The 21445-nt window shown below is 29.2% G+C and overlaps 2 protein-coding genes across 10 annotated transcripts; one reads left to right on the top strand and one right to left on the bottom strand.

The window, feature by feature from the left end:
* Positions 1-2723: 2723 nt before the first annotated feature.
* Positions 2724-6629, bottom strand: LOC107915201 (uncharacterized). 2 transcript variants are annotated; one of them, XM_016844368.2, is made up of 9 exons: positions 6504-6628; positions 6287-6397; positions 6059-6104; positions 5897-5953; positions 5023-5118; positions 4451-4504; positions 4319-4384; positions 3475-3553; positions 2724-2989 (listed from the first exon to the last, which is right to left on the bottom strand). In XM_016844368.2, exons 6-9 carry the CDS (start codon positions 4474-4476, stop codon positions 2912-2914), a joined length of 249 nt encoding a protein of 82 aa, XP_016699857.2. In that variant the 5' UTR covers positions 4477-4504; positions 5023-5118; positions 5897-5953; positions 6059-6104; positions 6287-6397; positions 6504-6628; the 3' UTR covers positions 2724-2911. The 2 variants fall into 2 exon arrangements, 1 of the variants encoding a protein (XP_016699857.2); XR_005919810.1 differs by lacking the exons at positions 2724-2989; positions 3475-3553; positions 4319-4384 and having other exon boundaries at positions 4445-4504; positions 6504-6629.
* A 4399-nt stretch (positions 6630-11028) lies between these two features.
* LOC121203434 (uncharacterized) lies at positions 11029-13838 on the top strand. Of its 8 annotated transcripts, none has more exons than XM_041103415.1 (7): positions 11047-11225; positions 11409-11526; positions 11621-11795; positions 12036-12118; positions 12722-12863; positions 12950-13033; positions 13340-13838. In XM_041103415.1, exons 4-7 carry the CDS (start codon positions 12060-12062, stop codon positions 13487-13489), a joined length of 435 nt encoding a protein of 144 aa, XP_040959349.1. In that variant the 5' UTR covers positions 11047-11225; positions 11409-11526; positions 11621-11795; positions 12036-12059; the 3' UTR covers positions 13490-13838. The 8 variants fall into 8 exon arrangements, with proteins under 8 accessions (XP_040959350.1, XP_040959352.1, XP_040959351.1 ...); XM_041103414.1 differs by having other exon boundaries at positions 11652-11795; XM_041103418.1 differs by lacking the exon at positions 11409-11526 and having other exon boundaries at positions 11041-11225; positions 11652-11795; positions 13168-13838.
* The last annotated feature ends 7607 nt before the right edge of the window (positions 13839-21445 follow it).

Consider the following 21445-nt stretch of genomic DNA (forward strand, 5'->3'; position numbering starts at 1 on the left):
ATCCTGCAGATATGATGACCAAGGTGGTAACAACAATCAAGTTTAATCATTGTTTGAACTTGATTAACATCCTGAGAATTTGAGCACCTTTAGGTGTATGGCGCTCGAGAGCGCATTTGGAGGCACTACAAAAGATAGCTTTATCGAATTTGGGGAGTTGAAGGAAGTATGTGAAGATGTGATTATCCTAATCAAATCTTCAAGGTGGAGATTGTTGAAAAGTCAACAAAGGTAGGAAGCAACTTGTTAAAAAGGTTGAGCAAGTTGCACCGAATGTTGAAAAGTTGAATGGGATAATTGCAATTTTGGTCCCTAATTTTTTAGGCCATTTGCAAGTTAGTCCCTGAACCTCAACTATAAATAGGCCTTTTCATTTTTCATTTCAACCATCCCAACCAATCTTTCTCTCTTAGTTTTCTCTCTTCTCCCATTTGAGAATTCTTAAGGAATTCTATTTGTTTGTAATATTTTGGAGATAGTAAAGTTATCATCTGTGTTAGTGCCCGAGGACGTAGGTATAATTTACCGAACCTCGTTAAAACTCTTGTGTTCTTTTTTGTCCTATTTTTCTTTCAATATTTGAGGGTATAATAGTAGTATTTAATTGTGCTATTAAATTACTATAGAAGGGATATTCTGTCTAAGGAAAGACTTGGTATTTAAGAGATCCATGTGATCCACCTCTCTTCCCTAGGAATTGAACTTTGTGTGATTTTTTAGTACAATAATTTACACGCTTCCGACCCTATTGGAACAACATTTGGATGTTGTAACTTTCATGCTTCTCCCTGTGTGTTTGCATTTGGGATTTGTTGAGCTGGTTCTTTCTTGTTAGCTACATGGCTATTCTAAATAGTGTCATTATTGAGTTCAGTGGTATCATGGTTCTTGTTGCAGCTTACGTAGTATTTGAACCTCTGTTTTGATCAATAAAGATCTCTTCTACCTTCAAAAATAGATGAAAGAAGCTCGGGTGTCCTAGAATTATATATTTAATATAATAAGACCATTAAAAGAGACGTTTTCATTTATTCATTTGTGCTTTCCCAAGTTTTTAAGCTTATCATTTGTCCTAGAATTATATATTAATATAGTCGTGTGATTTTTTAAGCTTTATTATTCATGTGGATTGATGTATTTCCTTATTATATAAGATGGATACTTCTTAGATTAGATTTATCAAACATAAATTTTGATTCTTCTACTGTCCATTCAAGTGTCTAGTTGACTTTATCTTCAGCATCACTTTTACATTGGTGATTCATTTTTGTTTTGCTGCACATGCAAAGCATCAGTGTGTAAATTGGTTACCGCATCTGTGTTTACTTGATTCGAGTTCTAGGAACCTGCTAGGAGTTTTGATGCATGTAGAATTTATCTAGTAGTTTTACATTATTAATCCATTGATGTGTGTCTGTGCATGTTTCTAAATAGTAATGATTTGAGTTCAAGGCAAATATACTAATCATTTTACATTATTAATCCATTGATGGTAGTTTTACATTATGCCGGTATTTCAAGGCAAATATACGAATCATTTTGGCAGTTGAAACAAGCTCCCTTTGTCCTGTGTTTGATCATTGGATATTCTAGTTTGAAGTGTTGAATATAATCTTTCATGGTTGAACTTGATTCAAAGTTTTAACATCTTCTTGTGCTATCAATTCGCTTGTTGTAACAATGGAATAAACATATCTTAGTTTGATGTCGATTGTTCCTAAGTTGTTATTTCTGTTGCTTAATTTTTTTTTACCGTTTTATGATTTTTTTAGTTGAATGATTTGCTATCATTCTTGTTATAATTTAGGTCGATGTTTCATGCAGCAATGTTGGATGCAAGACAATTTGGGAAGAGGTATGGCATGGCTCAGTGCACTAGGGATATAAGTAGAACTGACTGCAACAATTGCTTGTATACTCAGCTAATGACATTTAGAACCATAATTGGAAATAAGAGAGGATGGGAGGTGTATGGATCAAGTTGCAGTATGTAGTACCATGATTACCAGTTCTATTCAAACTTTTCCATCACTGCAAATGATGGTGAGTTGCCATCGACTTCGATCATTTATATGTTCGTTTCAAGTGTCCACCGCATAACTTTTATTAAGTGCTACAATCTTTGAGATTATTTTGATTAAAATGAAATTGAACCCTCTCTGTAATACTAAAACAGATGCTAGGAGATTGTCCTTGCAAGGAGTTGCAATTGGCATAACAATGGCAGGCCTAGTGTTTAAGGTTGAGGTCAAAACTATGTCGACAGCCAACATGGTTAATTCGATTGATGCAGAAAGGTCCACAAAAACCATACATACATATTCTTGTGTAATTTACTTTCTTAGGTCAAGGAATTTCTTATTGTAATTTATTTTTCTCTTTGAATCTTTTCTTTGACACTAGTTTTCAATATTTAATTGGATGTATTTATTTATAAACAAATCATTGCAATATATGCAAAAACAATGTAAAATATAAATTTAACAGATATCAAATAAATTCAGTTAAACAATAAAAAAAATTATAAATTCTTAAATGTATGTTTGTTTCATTTAAAATAATTTTTATAAAATATTTTCAAAAAATTTATCAAACAATAGAAACCCTAAATTTGAATATTTAAGCTGATTTAGACAATAATACTGTTAAGATTTAATGTGGGTAATTCAAAATTTAAAATTTAAAACAATTATTTTTAAACAATCATATTATAAGTTCTGATCTTAAAATTTTAAAACAAGTATATTAGCATAGTTATTATAAAAATTAAAAACATCCAATCTACTGTTATTTTTACATGAACGTTCTATCATCTACAAAGAGTATATGAAACCAAAATCATAAAGCTAAAAAATTTCATAGGATGTAAGACAGCCCAAAATTGAAAACCGGTGAGAACCAAAAAAATAGCCTATGCCCAAAGCACTGTCACAACCAAAAACAGCGTCAAAGCCAGCCCAAAACAAAATCCTACAATCACCATGGAAGCCTGGAGACATTTTGAATGGAATCAGATCAAGGAATAAAAAACTGGATCAGACCAGCTGGTTGAACTGAATAAAATCAGGAACTAGTGGCCAGTCCTGTCTACTAGCTATAAAAACCGGATAAACGATGAACCAGCTCAAACTGTATACAGTACCGATAAAACACCAGTTTTCTACATTTTGTTTGGTGCATAATACAAATGGGTGAAGGGGAGATAACACTTATAGGGTTTAAACTTTAAACCCTAGTATTTGTAATTGATACGTATGGTTTTAATTTCTTAGTTTTATACTAAGGATACTAACGTTAAGCCAAATTCATTTTTCTGTTAATTAATAACTAACTTTATAATTTTATTTTACAAAATAAGTGTTTAAAGTATTTAAACATTAAACAATTTAAGAACATCAAACCGTTGGAGCTCTGATCTGTTTTTTAAAATATTAATTCATATGCTTGCTAACCTAACGAGATAAAGTCAGATACCTTTCCCTGAGATTCAAACTTAAATTTGAGAGTGAACCACGACAATCCTCTGTCTACAAATGGGGCAAGAGCAAGGGCCCTGCAATAAAAGCACCAACATAGCATTAAATGGTTTTAGATGGAGAACAATTTACTTTAAAAAGTTTGGAGAAAAGAAATAAATTTATTTGATTGATGGCTATCTAGGATTTTAAATGAAAATCCGCTGTAGTGATCTCATATTTACAGTTATCAGAAATGGATAGAACAGTTTTCGAACCCGTTATGAAATTATGATCACTCAACAAGAAGCATCGAATAGATACAACCATGTTGCTCCAATTCTTCATTTTAGTTGAAATACTAGTGTTGGACACATACTCGTATTCAACACTCACATTCGAGTTTGATTAACATAAGATATGACAAAGGCGCAACTTGGCATAAACTAGATTATCGTAGGTTATTAAAATATAATCCACAGCACTAAGAATGTCCCAACCACTGTGTATAGAAATGACCCATTTCTATAAGAGAGGTTCATCCCTCCCCCCACCCCCATCACCAAAAAGATGTAAAATGAAAAAATATTTTGAAAAGTTCCATGTGCTTTTATGTTCTGTGTATGTTAAGACAATGGTCTAGAATTTTCTTTAACTGATCCAAAATACATGACATATAATTCGCTGCAATAAGAGCACAAAAGACCTGCACTTAACAGTGTAGAAGTTGAACAAATAAAATAAATGGATTTAATTAAAACCAAATTACTTGCAATTGAGGACTAATCAGGAATTATCAATTCTTTCAAAGATTCTGAACTAACTAATGTTTAAGGAGAGACATTTAAATTCTATCAACTCACCCGCCAGCTCTAACAAGCTTAGTCACTTGGCTTCCTGCCCAAACCATGGCCATAACCTTGAGAAATCTGCAAGGCAGGAGAATGCTCATATCATCTGCATTCTCATAAACAATGAAAAGGATGAGATATTACCTCTGAGCAGCTGCCATATAACCCATTCTACCAGGTACTGGGGCAACATAAAACCTTAAATGGAAGCAAAACCACTTCTTGTTACGTAACTACATAATAAATGCATGTAGAGCACCTAAGCAGGATGACTAGATAAGAAACAGGAAACTTTTTCCATCATTACTCAAAAAAAAAAAAAACTGATGACAACAATGATGTATGGGAAATGGGAACCAGAGACATTAATGCCTTTTTTAAAATATCATTTTAGCCAAAATGTAGATGTACAAAAAAGTAACTTTGGTTTAGTGTGGCTCTTGTTAAATAGTTCCTTTAAATGTATATGCAACATGAAATCAGTCTGCCTCACAACAAAACCAAACATGGCAGATTAGATAATTAAGACACTGTGTCCTCAGTGAGTAGGAAAGGAATGATATAAATCAAATCCAAATAATATTTTACATATGTCAACTGACTGGTGAATCAAAATTATGAATGCTAAAAACTAATATTATAATAATGCAATATATATGCCAACTGAAATCAAGCAAGGAAATCATGAACTAACAATGAAGCAATAGTTTACTTACCACACCAAGAGAAAGGTAATGAGGTAGTAAACTGTATTCAGTAGCCCATAAGACAACACCCCAGAAATTCCATATTGTCTCAACTTCTTCAGCACACTGAGAACCGAAGAACAAGAACCAACAAAAAAATTAGCCCCACATATCCCCCACCCTCTTCATTTTATTAGAATAAGGTTCATAAGTACACAAAACAAAAGAAGTCAAGATGTGAAAGCATGGCATTGTTTATTGCTGCTGTTAAGATTAAAACAACTCCTCCCCAGAGAAAATAAGTTATTTAGCATGGTTATCATTTCTGGTGTAAATCTGTGTCATATGGTTAAATAATAATTGCATTTAGAGTGACATATCATTTAAAGAGAGAAAGAGAAAAAAGAAGATACAGAATGAATAGAAATCTAGCATAGAAGGATTTATAGTTTAAAAGCACAGTTCGCTGCTATCCAACAACAGCACTCCAGCCAAAGCAAAATTAAGAAATTAATACAGGCATTCTTTATCAATATACTCAAATCTAGAACAACAAAGTATGGCTATGCAAATCACAACAACAGAGATTTCGGGTGAATGGAAAAACATGCTGCTCAAAAGCATGTATCAACTAGTTGGAGACCTTTCAAAATTAGTGATTATAATAATCTACGTTACTGGAACTCAAGGTGAGTTGCAATATGTATTTGATGCAGAAATAATCGTTTTTTTTAGAAGTTTTTTCATATATTCAGAGGATCTTGTTCTCATGCTCATATCCAAATTTTAGGAAAAGGAATAATTTGGGTAACATAAATGCAATAAACATTGTATTTCAATCGAAATTAGTATAAATGGGAGCAAACACAAATAAATAATTAAATAAAAAGCACGTAGTAAATACTCTTTAGATGAAAAAACGATTGTCCTTGACTAGCCTCACTCTTTCCAGCCGTCGAACCTTTACATCGAACAAAAATAAAGAAGTTAAACAAAATAATAAACAAAAGTATATAAATAAACAAAAATCCCTTTATTATAAAGTGTCTATTTACAAATTCCATACCCTCATTGTTCGTTGAATAATTGCCGTCATCAGTTGGGCCATAAACCTAGTAACCGCCGGCAATAGAAAGAATACAAATTAAAAAATTAACAGAAGCCAAATATCATGAATTAAATTTGAAATTTAAACAGATAACAAATCGAGCAGTAAAAGAAATTCCCAATTCAACAAATAGGTCATTATAATTATGAAAAAATAAACATAAATAAATAACCAAATGGCGCTTACAATGTTGTTGTCGCCGTTGATTGAGCAAGAGAGCTTCTTGGAATTCAGAGAGACAAGGCTCGTGGAATTGCGAATTCCAGAAATGCTTAAAAATGAAATCAGATTGAAACCCTAGAGAAAAAATGGAAATTATATTGGTATAATTAGAGACTAATAAAATAAATAGAACAAAAAATAGTGGAAAGAAAATAAAAGAAACGAAGAAAAGAAAATTTACACGATGAGGGTCAGGGATGTGGGGGACGAAGTTGGGCGTGAGTTTGAGCGAGAAAGGCATGGCTTTTTAGAGTTGATAAAATGGCGGGATTATGACATTTTTAGTTGGAGATTTTAAATAATGATATCATATCAAAATAAATGCTATTTTACTTAAAAAAGTCGTTTTTTTTCTTCAAAATTTATCGAAATGGGCTGATTTTTTTATTATTTACCGGAATAGTCTATTTTCCGGAAAATCGCGTCCACGTCAGCGCGATGTCAATCTACGTTTCAGGACATCGCGTCCACGTCAGCGCGAGTGGAAAGAAAATAAAAGAAACGAAGAAAAGAAAATTTACACGATGAGGGTCAGGGATGTGGGGGACGAAGTTGGGAGTGAGTTTGAGCGAGAAAGGCATGGCTTTTTACCGTTGATAAAATGGCGGGATTATGACATTTTTAGTTGGGGATTTTAAATAATGATATCATATCAAAATAAAGGCTATTTTACCTAAAAAAAAGCCATTTTTTTCAAAATTTACTGAAATGGGCTGATTTTTTTATTATTTACAGGAATGGTCCATTTTTCGGGAAATCGCGTCCACGTCAGCGCGATGTCAGGGTACGTGTCAGGACATCGCGTCCACGTCAGCGCGACCTGCTGACGTGGAAGGAAATCGCGCCCTCAAAGATGCGATTTCCTTCCACGTCAGCAGGTCGCACTGACGTGGACGCGATCTCCTGCCACGTAGCGCGTTCTCGGGGACGTGATTTTGACGTTGATTTCACGTTTCCATTTTTCTGGCTTTTAGGGTTTAGGGTGCAAGCTTTTTAGGGTTTAGGGGTCCCGAAATAAATTATTTCGAGTTGACGTTTTTGGTCAAATAGTGTAAAATTGCGCCCTCGAGGATGCTAATTGAGAAGAAATTGTGAAATCGTACCCTCATGGACACGATTTCGCGATAGTTGGTCATGTAAGAAATAATTTTTTTTGACGTTTCTAAGCAAATAGTATAAAATCGCGCCCTTGTGGACCATTCCGGTAAATAATAAAAAAACCGGCCCATTTTGGTAAATTTTGAAAAAAACGACTTTTTTAGGTAAATTGTCCCAAAATAAATCCATCATTTTAACTAAAAAAATGGAAATTTTTATTAAATGATATTAAAATTATTTTGAAGTGGATGGAGATACTCAAAATGTATATATCTTTAATTCTTCATTGTATCTATTTTTTTAAATTTATTAACTAAATTGAAATATTTCGTTTAATTAACTGAATTAATAAAAATAAGTATAAAACATATAAAAAAATATTGCTAAAATTCAGTTTTTCTTTAATAGTTCAAATATATATATAATATATTACCTATTTCGATTAATATAAAAAATAATAGTTTCAAAATTATATTGCTAATATAAAAATATATATTATATATAATATCTATTGTCGAAACCTTTTTTTAGATTGACTTTTCTTTAAAAAAACAAAAATGGAGTCGCTACTAATCCTTTTTACTTAGGTGTGATTGGATCACCTCAAAGCTCATTTTAATAAAATGTTAGACTTATTAAAACGATACTTTTTTATCTACAAAATCCAGGAATTGGGTTCAGGAGTCGGTTACGCATGAGGAATGATTAGCATCCTCGTGAAGCCCAAAATTGGTACCTAGTAGATTACTTTATGTATTAGTGTCGAGAATTGAAAATTTGAAGAGAGTTTAAAACACGACCCCTTTTTGTATTAAGACATTACTTAACTAAATTAATTTTCACGAAAAGAGCTTATTTCAGGTTAATCGAGAAGAAAGGATCATGTCCCGTAAGTTAGGACACAATGCCTTAAATCCTTGAAAACGAGAATAAACGTCATTTGATCGTTACTTAAATCTCATTTTTTTATTTATTTTAAAATAGATATTCGACTATCTCGGTTTTAGAAAGAAGCCATATTCCATAAGTTAGGAACACTACTCTTCTAATTCCAAAATAATGAACATAGCTTCTTCTTTTCTTTTCTTTTTAAATATTTCCTATTCATGTGGTAAAACGAATGCAACCTTTTAATAATATGTTTTTTTAATTTATCTAGACCTAGTAATAAAATGGACGAATATGTTTTAACGCGATACACGGCACAAATGTTAGCACAAAAAAAGAAACATAGTAACGGGTAAAAATGAAATGATGATATTAACATAATAAGTAAATAAATGAACAAATGAGTAAATCAATAAAATAAAATAAAAAATAAAAATACTATGCAAGTGCGTAATAATAATACAACTATGATGATAATGAAAAAATGACAATAATAGCGATAAGTGTGTTATGCTTACTATCATAACATAAATAATAAAATAATAATAAGGGTAATGAGGGTAAAAAAGGAAAAAATTAAATTCACAATAAAAAGGAAATATAAACAACACCAACTTTAAATATAAAAAAGGAATAATAAATAAATAAATGAATAGATAATAATGAAATATTAATAATAATAAAGGCAAAAAATAAGAACAAAGAAAAAAAACTGCATGATAAAAAGGAAATATAAAAAAAACCCTAATTAAAAAAAGTAAAGGAATAATAAATAAGTAAATAAATAAATAAAAAGAACAATTCATAAAAGGCTAAATTAAAATAAATGAAGGACTTAATCGTAACTCAAATGAAATTAAAAGGATAAACTGGGATAAAATAAATAATAAAGGACTAAAATGTGATGCGTGAAAAGGAGCAGGGTTCAAATGGGTAATTATTCCAAGCCCTGGGACACATGTCATCCCCTAAATGGGTCCACAGTGGTCGAGGGACTAAATTGCACAAAAAACAAAATAAAAGGGCGAAAATAATAATAATAATAAATAGTAGGACGAAATTGAAAAGTAGCAAAAAAGCGGAAGGGCCAAAACAACAATTAGACCCCCTTTTAGAAAACACGTAGATCCTAAGGAGGGTTGGGTCGGGTTGACAGGTCGGCCCCAAAACGGCGTCGTTCTGAGGCATTTGGGACCACGACAAAACGACGTTGTTTAGGTGCCTTATTTAAGTAAAAAAAAATTAAATCGTTTCTATACTCCTTAGAAAAAAAAGGCTTTCCCTCTTTCTTTTTTCTCTGAAATCATCCCTTCTCCGACCATGAGTGCCGTCGCACGTCTGCCTCGGTCACTATCATCAGCAACGGCGGCCGCTGCCTCCGGTGGCCGAAAAAATCCAAAACTCCACCTTTAACTCCCCTTTTCGCGTAGAACTCTGATTCGGAGTCGAAACTGCCAAAACTCCAAAAAAAAAAAGAGAGAAAACCTTTCAGTTTTCTTCTCTTTGATGAAGCCTTCCTCACCCACCCACGACGGCGGAAGGCGAAGAATTAGGTAAAAAAAACTCAACTTTTTATTTTATTATATATATATATTTTAAAAAAGCAAAATAAATGACTACCTTTTTTTTTTTAAGAAACACTGTAACTTTCACTATTTTTGTATTCAAGTTTTTGAATCTATTCGATTGTCTCTCTATAAAAAAATTACATTGTGGTAATGGCTTTTATAGCCGAATGTCCTACATTACACTGTTGTTTTTTATTGTTTTTTTACTGTTCTTTGCGTGGGCTAGGGTTTTTTAGTTTTTTCTGAAAATAGTTTAGGTTACGGGCTTAGGGTTAGTAGTTTGGGCTTGGGTTATTGGGTTTTGGGTTAGGTTATATATTTTGGGCCATTATTTTGAGCTTGTAATTTACTTTTTATTTGTTTGTAATTTGGGCCCGGGCAAAATTAGGCTATTACATATATTATTTAATTCGATTAATTATCTGATTTTGAACTGAATTAACTAATAACCGAAATTTTAAAAAAGCATTAACCGACCTCCAACCGAACTAAATTCAACTACCAATCGATTAATTGAATTAGATCGATTCGGTCGGTTAATTCAGTTTTAACATTCAGTTTTGACTGAATTAACACCCCTAGATGCACGTTTGTTTTAACAAGAAATTTTCGGATAACCAAGCTCGCGGTGTAATGAATTAAAAATTGAATTAGATTTCTTTAGAGTAATAAAACTCTTCAAATTACAATGCTCGTAAATAGAATCTTAATAGATGTAAAGAAGAAGTATCTTTTAGTCAATAACGAAGAGCTTGAGCTAAGATTTCTAGACGAATGGGATGATGTATTAGTTCCTCTAGCACATAATTTAAATGTGAGAATTTGTCCTATAAAAAAGGATATATTGAATGATTTGGTTGTAAATTACGAGATTCTGTGTCTGCTCCTTGTGAGTAAGATATTAATCGTAAGGAAAAATAGAATTTTCACAATGATTGCAAATTCTACCGATATCATTTAAGAATACAAATTATTGTTATGCCAAGAAATCGGACTTTGGTTGAAGTCATTAGCAGAACTAATCAAATGATTCTATTGACCCATTCAAAGAATTAACACCATGTTTGGTTGGGTGTATTGGCTATAATCGGTGGCCCCACCTAATCCCCCCTCATTACTATGTTTGGTTCATAGTATTGCTAATACCATTGTAATACATTACTGATCTAATCGGTGAAATTCACCGATTTGTAATTCCTCCCTGTTTTACCCTCCCATCGGCTTACCATTTGTTTCTCTTCTGTTCCTTCTAGCCTCTGCCGATTTGTTCCCTCTGTTTATTTTCTTTTCTTTTCTGCCGATTTGCTCCCTCTGTTTCTTTTCTTGATATTGTTCTTCAAAATCAGATGGTAAGTGTGGACGTGCTCTTTGCTTTGTCCCTATTGGGACTCTCCTTTCTTAGTTGCACTAATGAAGAAAGTTAGAAGAGTTTTGTGCCAAAAAGTTGCCAAGTTATTAAAATTTCAATTCTGTAATTCTCAGAAAATACAGATCTTTGTTTCTTTACTTCTCTGTTGCCAAATTACATACAGAAAAATGTTCTGACTCTGGAAGGAAAATTAAAAGGCAAACAGATATTCGAATTTCACTTTTCATGATAGATGGAAATCTTCAGTTCTAGCAGAACCACAATAAAAATTCATAGAAGTGGTTTGTTACTTGACTTGTATCTTATGTTCTAGCTCAGAGTGCTTCTTTCCCTGTTTTGAGTAGTTTCATTTTTGGTATTCATTTGCTGTAATAGATCCAATCCTCCGAATCCATTGGTTATGCAGGATGGCCATCTAAAGACTATTCTGGAAGGGATCTCAAAGTTGGCATCTGATAAAGTGTTAGCTGAAGATGAACTAGCAAGTTTGCAATCCATCTTGGTGAAGCTTCTTTCTCATTTTAAGGACTTGGAACATGTGTTTTCTTTGGTAATTTTCTAAACTATTTTCTAGATTGAATATTCTTCAATCTTGGTTAGTCCCTCTCTCTCTTCCTTCTTCAGCTTTTCGTTACCAGTTGACATGGAAATTGCCCTACAGATGTGCTGAGAATACCTAGTAACACTTTAGTCGTTTCATGTTTTCGTGTACTAGCGTAGCTTGGTGTAATTACAGAACTAAGTTATCACATCACTAATGAGTGGGTGGCTGCAATTTGTTTTTTTGTAGAATCATTTTCTTTAGATCTTAGATATGATGCATGGGAACTCTCGGGGCATTGTCAATATGCATATACTTGATATGGCTACAAGGTAATTTTTGTTTGTCTTATGGTCCTAGTTCATGCAGCCAAGGCCTTGCCCTTTTGTTTTTATTTTTTTTTGGTTCTGTTTATTGTTGCCATGGCTACTTTGCTTGCCTTGATGCTGTCATAATCTCTGCCCAGCCACTGCTGCATGAGGCACTTGGACTTGTTTTCATCTACTATTTACTCGTAACATAATATCTCAGTGAAAACCAAAGATTCACCTCAAGATTCTTATGACAATATCTCTATTATGTGTTAAAGATAGCATCAGGTATAGGTTATGCATCCTTTATAATTTTTTTTCATATGTACATGGAGCAGGTTGAGGTTTCTATACTGTCGGAATGCATGCCAAATATTTTGTAGGTATTAACACAATTATTTCTGTGATGTGACATTCAAAGCAGTGCAGTGGCAGAAAATTCTATAAACCTAGTCACTGAGGCTGGCATTCATATGCTTTATAAACAATTGGGGATATCTGTTAAGTTTCTTGTAGGTTATGCTGCATTCTTTTCCTTTGGTTTGTTGTTGAAGGGTATTTGTATTTTGTGTTTTTGAAGCACATCCAGCTAGAGTTTTATCTCATGCTTGTGTTATTGAGCAGGAATGGTTATGTACATGATCCAACAACCATACAGTTACTCTTTGAAATATCACAGGCTTTACATAGTGATACTGATCTTGTAAACATGAAAAATGATGCTAACCAACAGCAAGCACGGTTTATTTCTCGTTTTGTCCGAATGGTATTTTTTCTCTGTTATGTTCCTCTAGGTTGTGATTACTTTTGACTATCAATGCGACTTGTTGACAGCTATTGCTCTATGTTTAGGTAGACCATGGAGTAGAGTATGAACGACATTTAGCATTTCTTATGGAATGTCGTGGGGCCCTTAGTAACATTATTGAACTCAAGGTATACATTTATCTTTCTGTTTCTCTTTGATTTAATTTTGTTAGCCATTTGAGCAATAGAGATAATGTGGTGGAAGGATTCATAAATCTGTTTGGTTCAATCAAACTTATCAGGAGAATATGGCTCATTATTAGGAAATAGCTGATAAATGCAACCATCTGCTGCTTTTAAACTCAGTCCACAACTTAATTGGAGAATATTAAAGAACGATAACAGTTGCAATGGTTTTTCTCTGTGGGGGCCAGAATGTAGTCGTAGCATTGGGTATGATCATGCCTTCAATGTGTCTTTCACGTGTTCATGCAGATAAACGAACATGTATTATCTGTCTGCTCGAAACTGATTGAAACTGCCAAATTGTGTTTGAATGCGAAGGACAAGTATCTCACTTCCACCATTAGTTTTCTGGACAAGAACTTGCCTGCTGCAGCTGTCTCATCGTCTATTGCTATCTGATACACATGAAAATGGTTCTCAATAACAATGTTGATCGGATCGGGCCCTTCGTTTTCTATGAATTATTCATGTGGGACACATGAATTGACATGATGGTATGATAAGTTCGTAGAAAGGCATAGAAAAAAAATTAATTATACTTGTATTGGATGTTCATCATGGAGTCCATGTAACATAATTGAAAACCGGTAAATAGGCCAGGAAATATTCTTTGCATTCCTTGATTGTTAGACTTGGAACAGTTCTTGAAAAGAAAAGCCTTTTGTCTTTTTTATAGATCATTCATTTATCTTGATGTAAGTTGTATGCCATTATTACAACTAGATTTCAACAAATGATTATGGGTGAAGTGGGGGTAAGAGATTTTCATTTTCATTTGTTACTCGTGTGTGCGATTTTTATTTGAAATTTTATATAAAAGTATGAAATAACAAAATATTCTTAAAATAATATTAATTATCCTTTAAAGTAAACGCATTTTAATAATTTTCCAACTGAGTTGGTATAGAGTTAGTTTGTGATATCAATTCAATTAGTCATTTTATAAATAGTATAGATTAAGGTAGAGGATACAAATATGTAGACTTGTAAATGTGATGGCTTGTGATCAATTTTCTTTTATAGTATCATATATTATGATTTGAGTAAATTCATATAAGAATATTAATTATTAAGAATTTTATTAAATTATATATTTTAATTATAATATATTTAATAATAATTATGTTAAATTATATTTTATAGTATCATATATTATGATTTGAGTAAATTCATATAAGAATATTGATTATTAATAATTTTATTAAATTATATATTTTAATTATAATATATTTAATAATAATTATGTTTAAATATGATTAAATTATTTATTATTGATATTAATAATCTTATTAAAATTTAAATAACAATAACAATAATCATTTACCCAAACAAATTTATGCTAAGGGTATTCTAGTCATTTTAGTTTTTTTCATTATGCTATTACACCTCTATTCCATTCAACCAAACACAAGAATACTATTACGCCTCTATTTCATTACATTCAACCAAACAATTGATTTGCTATTACACATCTATTCCATTACATCTCTATTCCATTACGCCTCTATTCCAATACAGTGAACCAAACGTGCTCTAAATGTTTCACAATTAGTGAATTGAATTTATTATCATGATTCTGATTTTCAAAAACTAAGTTCTATCATAATGAAATTTTGGTTGATAACAAGTAAAAGGTTGGAACCTTGACATTCCCTTTCCCACATCTTTAATTAAAAAAGAGAAAAAAAAATAATTTTGACCCTTCATACACTACTGGCCAATTTAGCATTATTGTTTGCGTTGAAATGTACTTTAAAAAAGTTAAGTTTTGAAAAAGTGTTGTAGAAAAGAATTATGAAAAAGTGTAGTCAGCCAATTTGGCATTATTGCTACGATTGTGAAATGCTTTTTAAAAGTACAGTTTACAAAAAAAAATGTTCTGGGAAAGAGTTATGAAAAAAATGTAGTTTGTTAATTTAAGGTATTTAACATTAGTGTCAAAAATTAAGGTGGGAAGTTAAAATGTTTATTTTAAATATGATATTAGAAATTAAAAATAAATCAATTTAGATAATATTTAAATAATTTAATATAATTATACTTTTTAAATATTTTTTTACTAATTAATAAATTATTTGTAAATTTAATTATACATTAAATATTTTATAATTTTAAATATAAATAATAAAAAATATTTAAATGATTTAATATAATGATGCATCAAAATATTTAGATAATTTAATATAATGACATATAAACTATAAATTAATCCAAAATTTTAAATACTAATACAAATAAAAATATTTTTGATAATTTGCAATTCAAAAGGCAAAAAATCAAAAGCATCTAAACTTCAATTTTTATATTTAGGTAAAAAAGAACATTTTTTTTACTGCACTCTCAACCTTATCAGCCAATGTTTGACACTATTTTTGGGTGAAAAAATGTTTTTCCAACCTCAAAAGCATTCCCGAACGGGCCTAATAGACATCGATGTGATTTATCAACTTCAATTAAATTATACAATAGAAAAGGAAATTATTTCGCTCACAAGAAATCAGAAATTAATCTATCCCATACGAGTCAACTAGTTCACGATTCGGGTTAAGCCTTATTAAAATTTTAAGTCAACTTGAGCTAAAAAATAGCCTAAGTTTTTGTCCAGACCTGTCCCGGTTAAATTAATTTTTTATATTATTTTTATATAATACATAAAAAATATTAAAAACATTAATATAAGTATTTCCCAATAAATTGAAAATAAATTAAAAAATATTTATACTTAAATAACACTAACATGAGTGTAACTTAATAAGCAAATGCCTCTAAAATAGTAACAAAATTAATAATAAAACAAGAATTATACAATATCCAAGCAATAACAACAAAATAATAGTAACATAATAGTAAAATAATAGCAAAACAATAAGAAAATAGTAGCAAAACAACCAGAAAACAAAACAGGTTTTTTTTTTTTATCTTTTTGCTAATTTGGCTCGGGCCAAAAAAGCCTTACTCGAGGCCTAGCCCATTTTTTAAATGGATCTTATTTTTTTCCCAAGCCCATTTTTCGAGTTTATATTTTTGCTCAAACCCTCTCACCTTTCAACCGTACAGCCTGGCCCATAGACAAGTCTAGAGTCAACCCACCCACCACTTAATAAAAATGTAATTACTAGAGTAGTAATTATACCAATTTGTAATTACAAAGATTTGTACTTCCATAGGTATGTTTGGTTGACGGAGTGTAATTACATAATAATTCCCTATATCGTGTTTGATAATACAAATTGTAATTATATGGTTACATCATTTATATTTTTTAAAAATATATGAATTACTATAAAAATATTATTAATATGATAAAAATAATTTCTAAACAAGTAACAAAAATGAAAATCAAATCATCATATGTATTATGTTAGTCTAAAAAGGTAGTTGATAATATGATTACTATTAAAAATGACAAGAAAAATAAACATCATACGCAATTTTATCTAATTATTCTAGTGCATGTCTGTTGGGTTATTCCCTCTTTAATATTTAACATATATATGCTCATTATCATCATCTGTTGATTCTTAACCAAATTCATCATCATCTAAATTTGAATCTTTATCAGTATGATTATCAATATCTCATTCTTCCATGTAGTTTTCGAAATATAGGTTATCTCAATTCCACTTATGATTAAAGTTATGAAATATGCAACATGCTAGTACGATCCAACATTTTTTTTCTTTTTATGTTATACTAAGATGATTTTATTAATATGATGAATATTTTTTTGGAACAACAAGTGTCTTCTCAAGTACGTTTTGAAGCCTTAAATCTCTCAAACTAAAGAGTTCCGTGGTGCTAGTGTTTGTCACTATTCTCTCAGATGGTATCATATCCCACGATATGCTGTAAGAAAATATTGTGTATTTACATAATTAGCATCAACCTTATAATATTCAGGTTTGCAGTCCAGATAATCTGTAGTTTTAATTATAAAAACTTATCTAAATTTGATTTGAAGAACAACTTATGCTAAGTTATATCCCTTTATATAATTAGTAAACTAAGTAAAAAATAATACAAAATTTATTATATATAAAGGTTTTATAAAATGTACAATAACTTTCATAACACTTCTTATAAATAATATATTTTTTTGATATAACTTTAGAAAATTATTTTTTATAAATAAGTTATGATAAAAAAAAACTATAGCATTTTTTATGAATAAGTATATTATATTTATAGGATATAACACATATAAATGAGTTATATCCTTACTTCTTAACCATAAATTTTTATAATAAATATATTATAACACTTTTATAACATGTAAATTATTTTCATAATAAACATTTTAGCAATAAATTTAGAAATTTTTAGGATTTAAATAATATCTTATTTTATTATAACTTTATAAAATAAACAAATTATTTTTTAGAATTTATAATATAATAATTTTTTTATCTTAACCATCTCAAACACTTGTTCATGTTCATACTTATAATATATTTTATAAAAAAATAAAATTATAAAATTATTAATAGGTTTGTTATTTATCAGTAACTTTATTAGAATATGTTGTTATTTTTATTTTCTATTTATTAAATTGTTACGTTTTACTTAAATTAGTAAAATATATCATATAGTTGCTTCCAAAGCACAAAATGAAATGAAGGGGTCTTTTACTAAAATAATACAAAAAAATAAAAAAATCAAAATAATATAAACTTTTTTTATTTACCAAAATAATAAAAAAAACAGTTAAAAAAATACCTGAAGGAGGGCCTGCCACAGGCGGCACCTTTGGTGCCTGTGGCAGAGGCAGCACCAATTGTTCGTAGTTTGGCCATTTGTTCGTATTTTTTTCTTGGATTTTATTACTTCTAAAAAATATACTATTTTTAAATTTTTTATTTTACATCATTTTAGTACATTATATTTAAAATGTATTAATTTAGTGTGTTTTTTAAATAAATTAAAAAATCTTTATTTTGGCCCTTTGTTCGTATTTTTTTACCGGATTTTATTACTTTCAATAAAAATATTTTATTTTCGTATTTTATTATTTTAGATTATTTTAGTACATCATGTTTGAAATGTATTAATTTACTTTATTTTTTAAATAAATTTAAAAAAAACCCTTATTTCGACCCTTTATTCGTATTTTTTTCCCCAGAGTTTATTACTTTTAAAAATATACTATTTTATAATTTTATTATTTTACATTATTTTAGTACATTATGTTTGAAATGTATTCATTTAGTGTGTTTTTTATTGAAAGTAATAAAATCCGGGAAAAAAATACGAACAAATGACCAAAATAAGAGTTTTTTTTAAGTTTATTTAAAACACACACTATATGAATATATTTCAAACATAATGTACTAAAATAATGTAAAATAATAAATTTAGAAAATAGTATATTTTTTAAAAGTAATAAAATCCGGAGAAAAAAATACGAACAAAGGGCCGAAATAAGGGTTTTTTTAAAATTTATTTAAAAAAACACAGTTAATTAATACATTTTATACATAATGTACTAAAATAATGTAAAATAATAAAATTAGAAAATAATATATTTTTTAAAAGTAATAAACTCTGGGGAAAAAAATACGAACAAAGGGCCGAAATAAGGGTTTTTTTAAATTTATTTAAAAAACACAGTAAATTAATACATTTTAAACATGATGTACTAAAATAATGTAAAATAATAAAATACAAAAATAATATATTTTTATTGAAAGTAATAAAATCTGGGAAAAAAATACGAACAAAGGGCTGAAATAAAGATTTTTTTAATTTATTTAAAAAACACACTAAATTAATACATTTCAAATATAATGTACGAAAATAATCTAAAATAAAAAAAATTAAAAAATAGTATATTTTTAAAAGTAATAAAATCTGAAAAAAAAACGAACAAATGGTCAAAATACAAATAATTGGTGCCGCCTCTATCACAGGCGGCAAAAGTGCTGCCTGTGGCAGGCCCTCCTTCAGGTATGTTTTTTTAACTGTTTTTTTTTGTATTATTTTAGTAAATAAAAAAAGTTTATATTATTTTAATATTTTTTATTTTTTATATTATTTTTGTAAAAGACCCTGAAATGAACACTAGAAAATATGTTCTATTTGGCTTTTGAAAAAAATATTTTTTTTTTATTTTTTGAAAATTAAAGAATACATTTTATAAATCAAAATATAATTTTTTTTCAATAATAAAATCATGTTTGATACAATTTTCTTATAATAAAAAACATGAAAAATAAAATACTATATTTATACAAACTCAAATCAGAGTTCTAGAACCTCGGTAAGAAACCACTCATTGGATGATTCCACCAAATGACATTATTCTCGCTACCCATGCAAGTATAATTAACTAGATGATGAGCATGTTAGATTCTTTGATTCCAATTTGAGTTATTCATGACTCGGATCAAGTCGAGGTTGTTTTAATAAAAAATTTTAAATTTAAACTTATTTTCGGGTCAATCTAATTTACTCACAAAGTTTATTTTATTATTTAAAAATTAATAAAATATTTAAAAATATTTTTTAATTGATATTTTATATATTTTTATAGTTAAATTTAAATAATAATATATTTTTTCAAACGGGCTACTTGACACAAATAGTTAAAATTATATACTTTAATACAAAACAAATGACTTAATTTCAATTAATAATCCTAAGGTCGACAATAATTGATCATTGCTTGTAAGATAATTAATTCATACAAATTAATCCATCATATACAAGGCATCCGGCTCGATTAATGTTCGTAAAAAAAACTCGTAAAAATATTTTTAAATTAAGATAAATTCATATAAAGTAAAAAAAAATATTTATTTCCAATTTAATAACTATTTTTAGTGAATTAATGAAAATAATTGCTCATTAATTTTTATTTTCCAAATATTGTATTTTTTAATTCTAACTAAATACTTTCTTTATATTTCAAGAAAGCGAATGCTACCTACCATTTAGGATTGGATAGTTGAGAGATCAATTTTATGATTGTTCGAAAGCTTTAGCAAAATCAAAACAAATTTAGGAATCCCAAACATAAATGAATAAATAATATTTCATAGACATCATCAACCAATTAATTAAAAATGATATCCCTATCAACATTCTTTGTCTATTGTGCTTTTGAAATTTAGTTTGTTAGGTTGATAAATTTATAAATGGTAAAAATATCATAGAGGTCCTTGTATTAGGAGTCAAATTGTATTTTGGTTCTTCTACTGAAAAATGGGTAAATTAGTCAATGTACGTTAGATCAAAGAGTAAGTAGATCCTTTTATTAAAAATTTCATCCATTTCTATTGTCCAATCATTGTACATCAGTATGAGATATTACGCCAAACGCCATTGTTTGGTTATTCTATCAACCATGTTAATTTTTAACAATATAAATGAATAATTTTTTTAACAGAAAGGACTTTGCTCTTTAATCTAACATATGGATTAATTTACTTATTTTTTAAATAAAGGGGACAAAATGCAGTCTAACCCCTAATTTAAGGGCCTTTACAATAAAGATTCAATTCTATTAATACACTAATAAATAAAAGTTCGAGGTTTATCAATATTGTCAACATCTATTTTTCGAAGCCAAAAAAAAAAAAACCATTGTTCCTAGATTACCAACATTCTGGATACAAAAATTATGTAAAAATTATATTTATATAAAAAAATTTAATTAAATTGGTAAAGTTTTAAAAGTTTTATTGTCTTTAAGTTCATGTACTTTTTTAGATTTTTTTTGGATCTTTTTTATAAAAAACCTTAAAAATAAAAATTGCTGTAGTAACATTTGTTAATTTTTTAAAAGAATGATTTCTATTCTATCGAAAACAATGGTTTTTAAGTATTTTAATGAATTGAGTTGGTATTTGATTAACTCGTAATATCAATTTAAATAAAGACTTAATAATGTTATATATTACGAGATTAAGACACCCTCAATGCAGGTGAAAAATCAAGTAAAAATATATTAATTTTTTATTGTAAAAATCAAATAACTTTAGTTGAAATAGAATAATTTAAAGCGGAGGCGGAGACAGGGAGCATGCAATGGCCTTGGCACCCAACGTGGTAAAATTATCTTTTTAATCCCTTTAAATTTATGCAATTACAAATTCATATAATTGTGAAATTGTACTTTGACCCTCAAAATTTTATTATTTGTTTTCAACAATATTCTAGCTTCGCCCCTGATTGAAAGTTTAAAAATCATGGTGTCCTAAGTTCAAAATTCAAATCTTACTATGTGCAGGCTTTTATTGCTGTTATGTAAAGATATAAAAAGACAAAAAAACACCTTCATGATAATATAATTTACTTTGTAAAAAAATTATCTTTTAGTCACTTATTAATTAAATAGGTGTCAGGTTAACTCGTGAC

Source organism: Gossypium hirsutum, chromosome D10, assembly GCF_007990345.1.
Source record: "Gossypium hirsutum isolate 1008001.06 chromosome D10, Gossypium_hirsutum_v2.1, whole genome shotgun sequence".
NCBI classification, from domain to species: domain Eukaryota; kingdom Viridiplantae; phylum Streptophyta; class Magnoliopsida; order Malvales; family Malvaceae; genus Gossypium; species Gossypium hirsutum.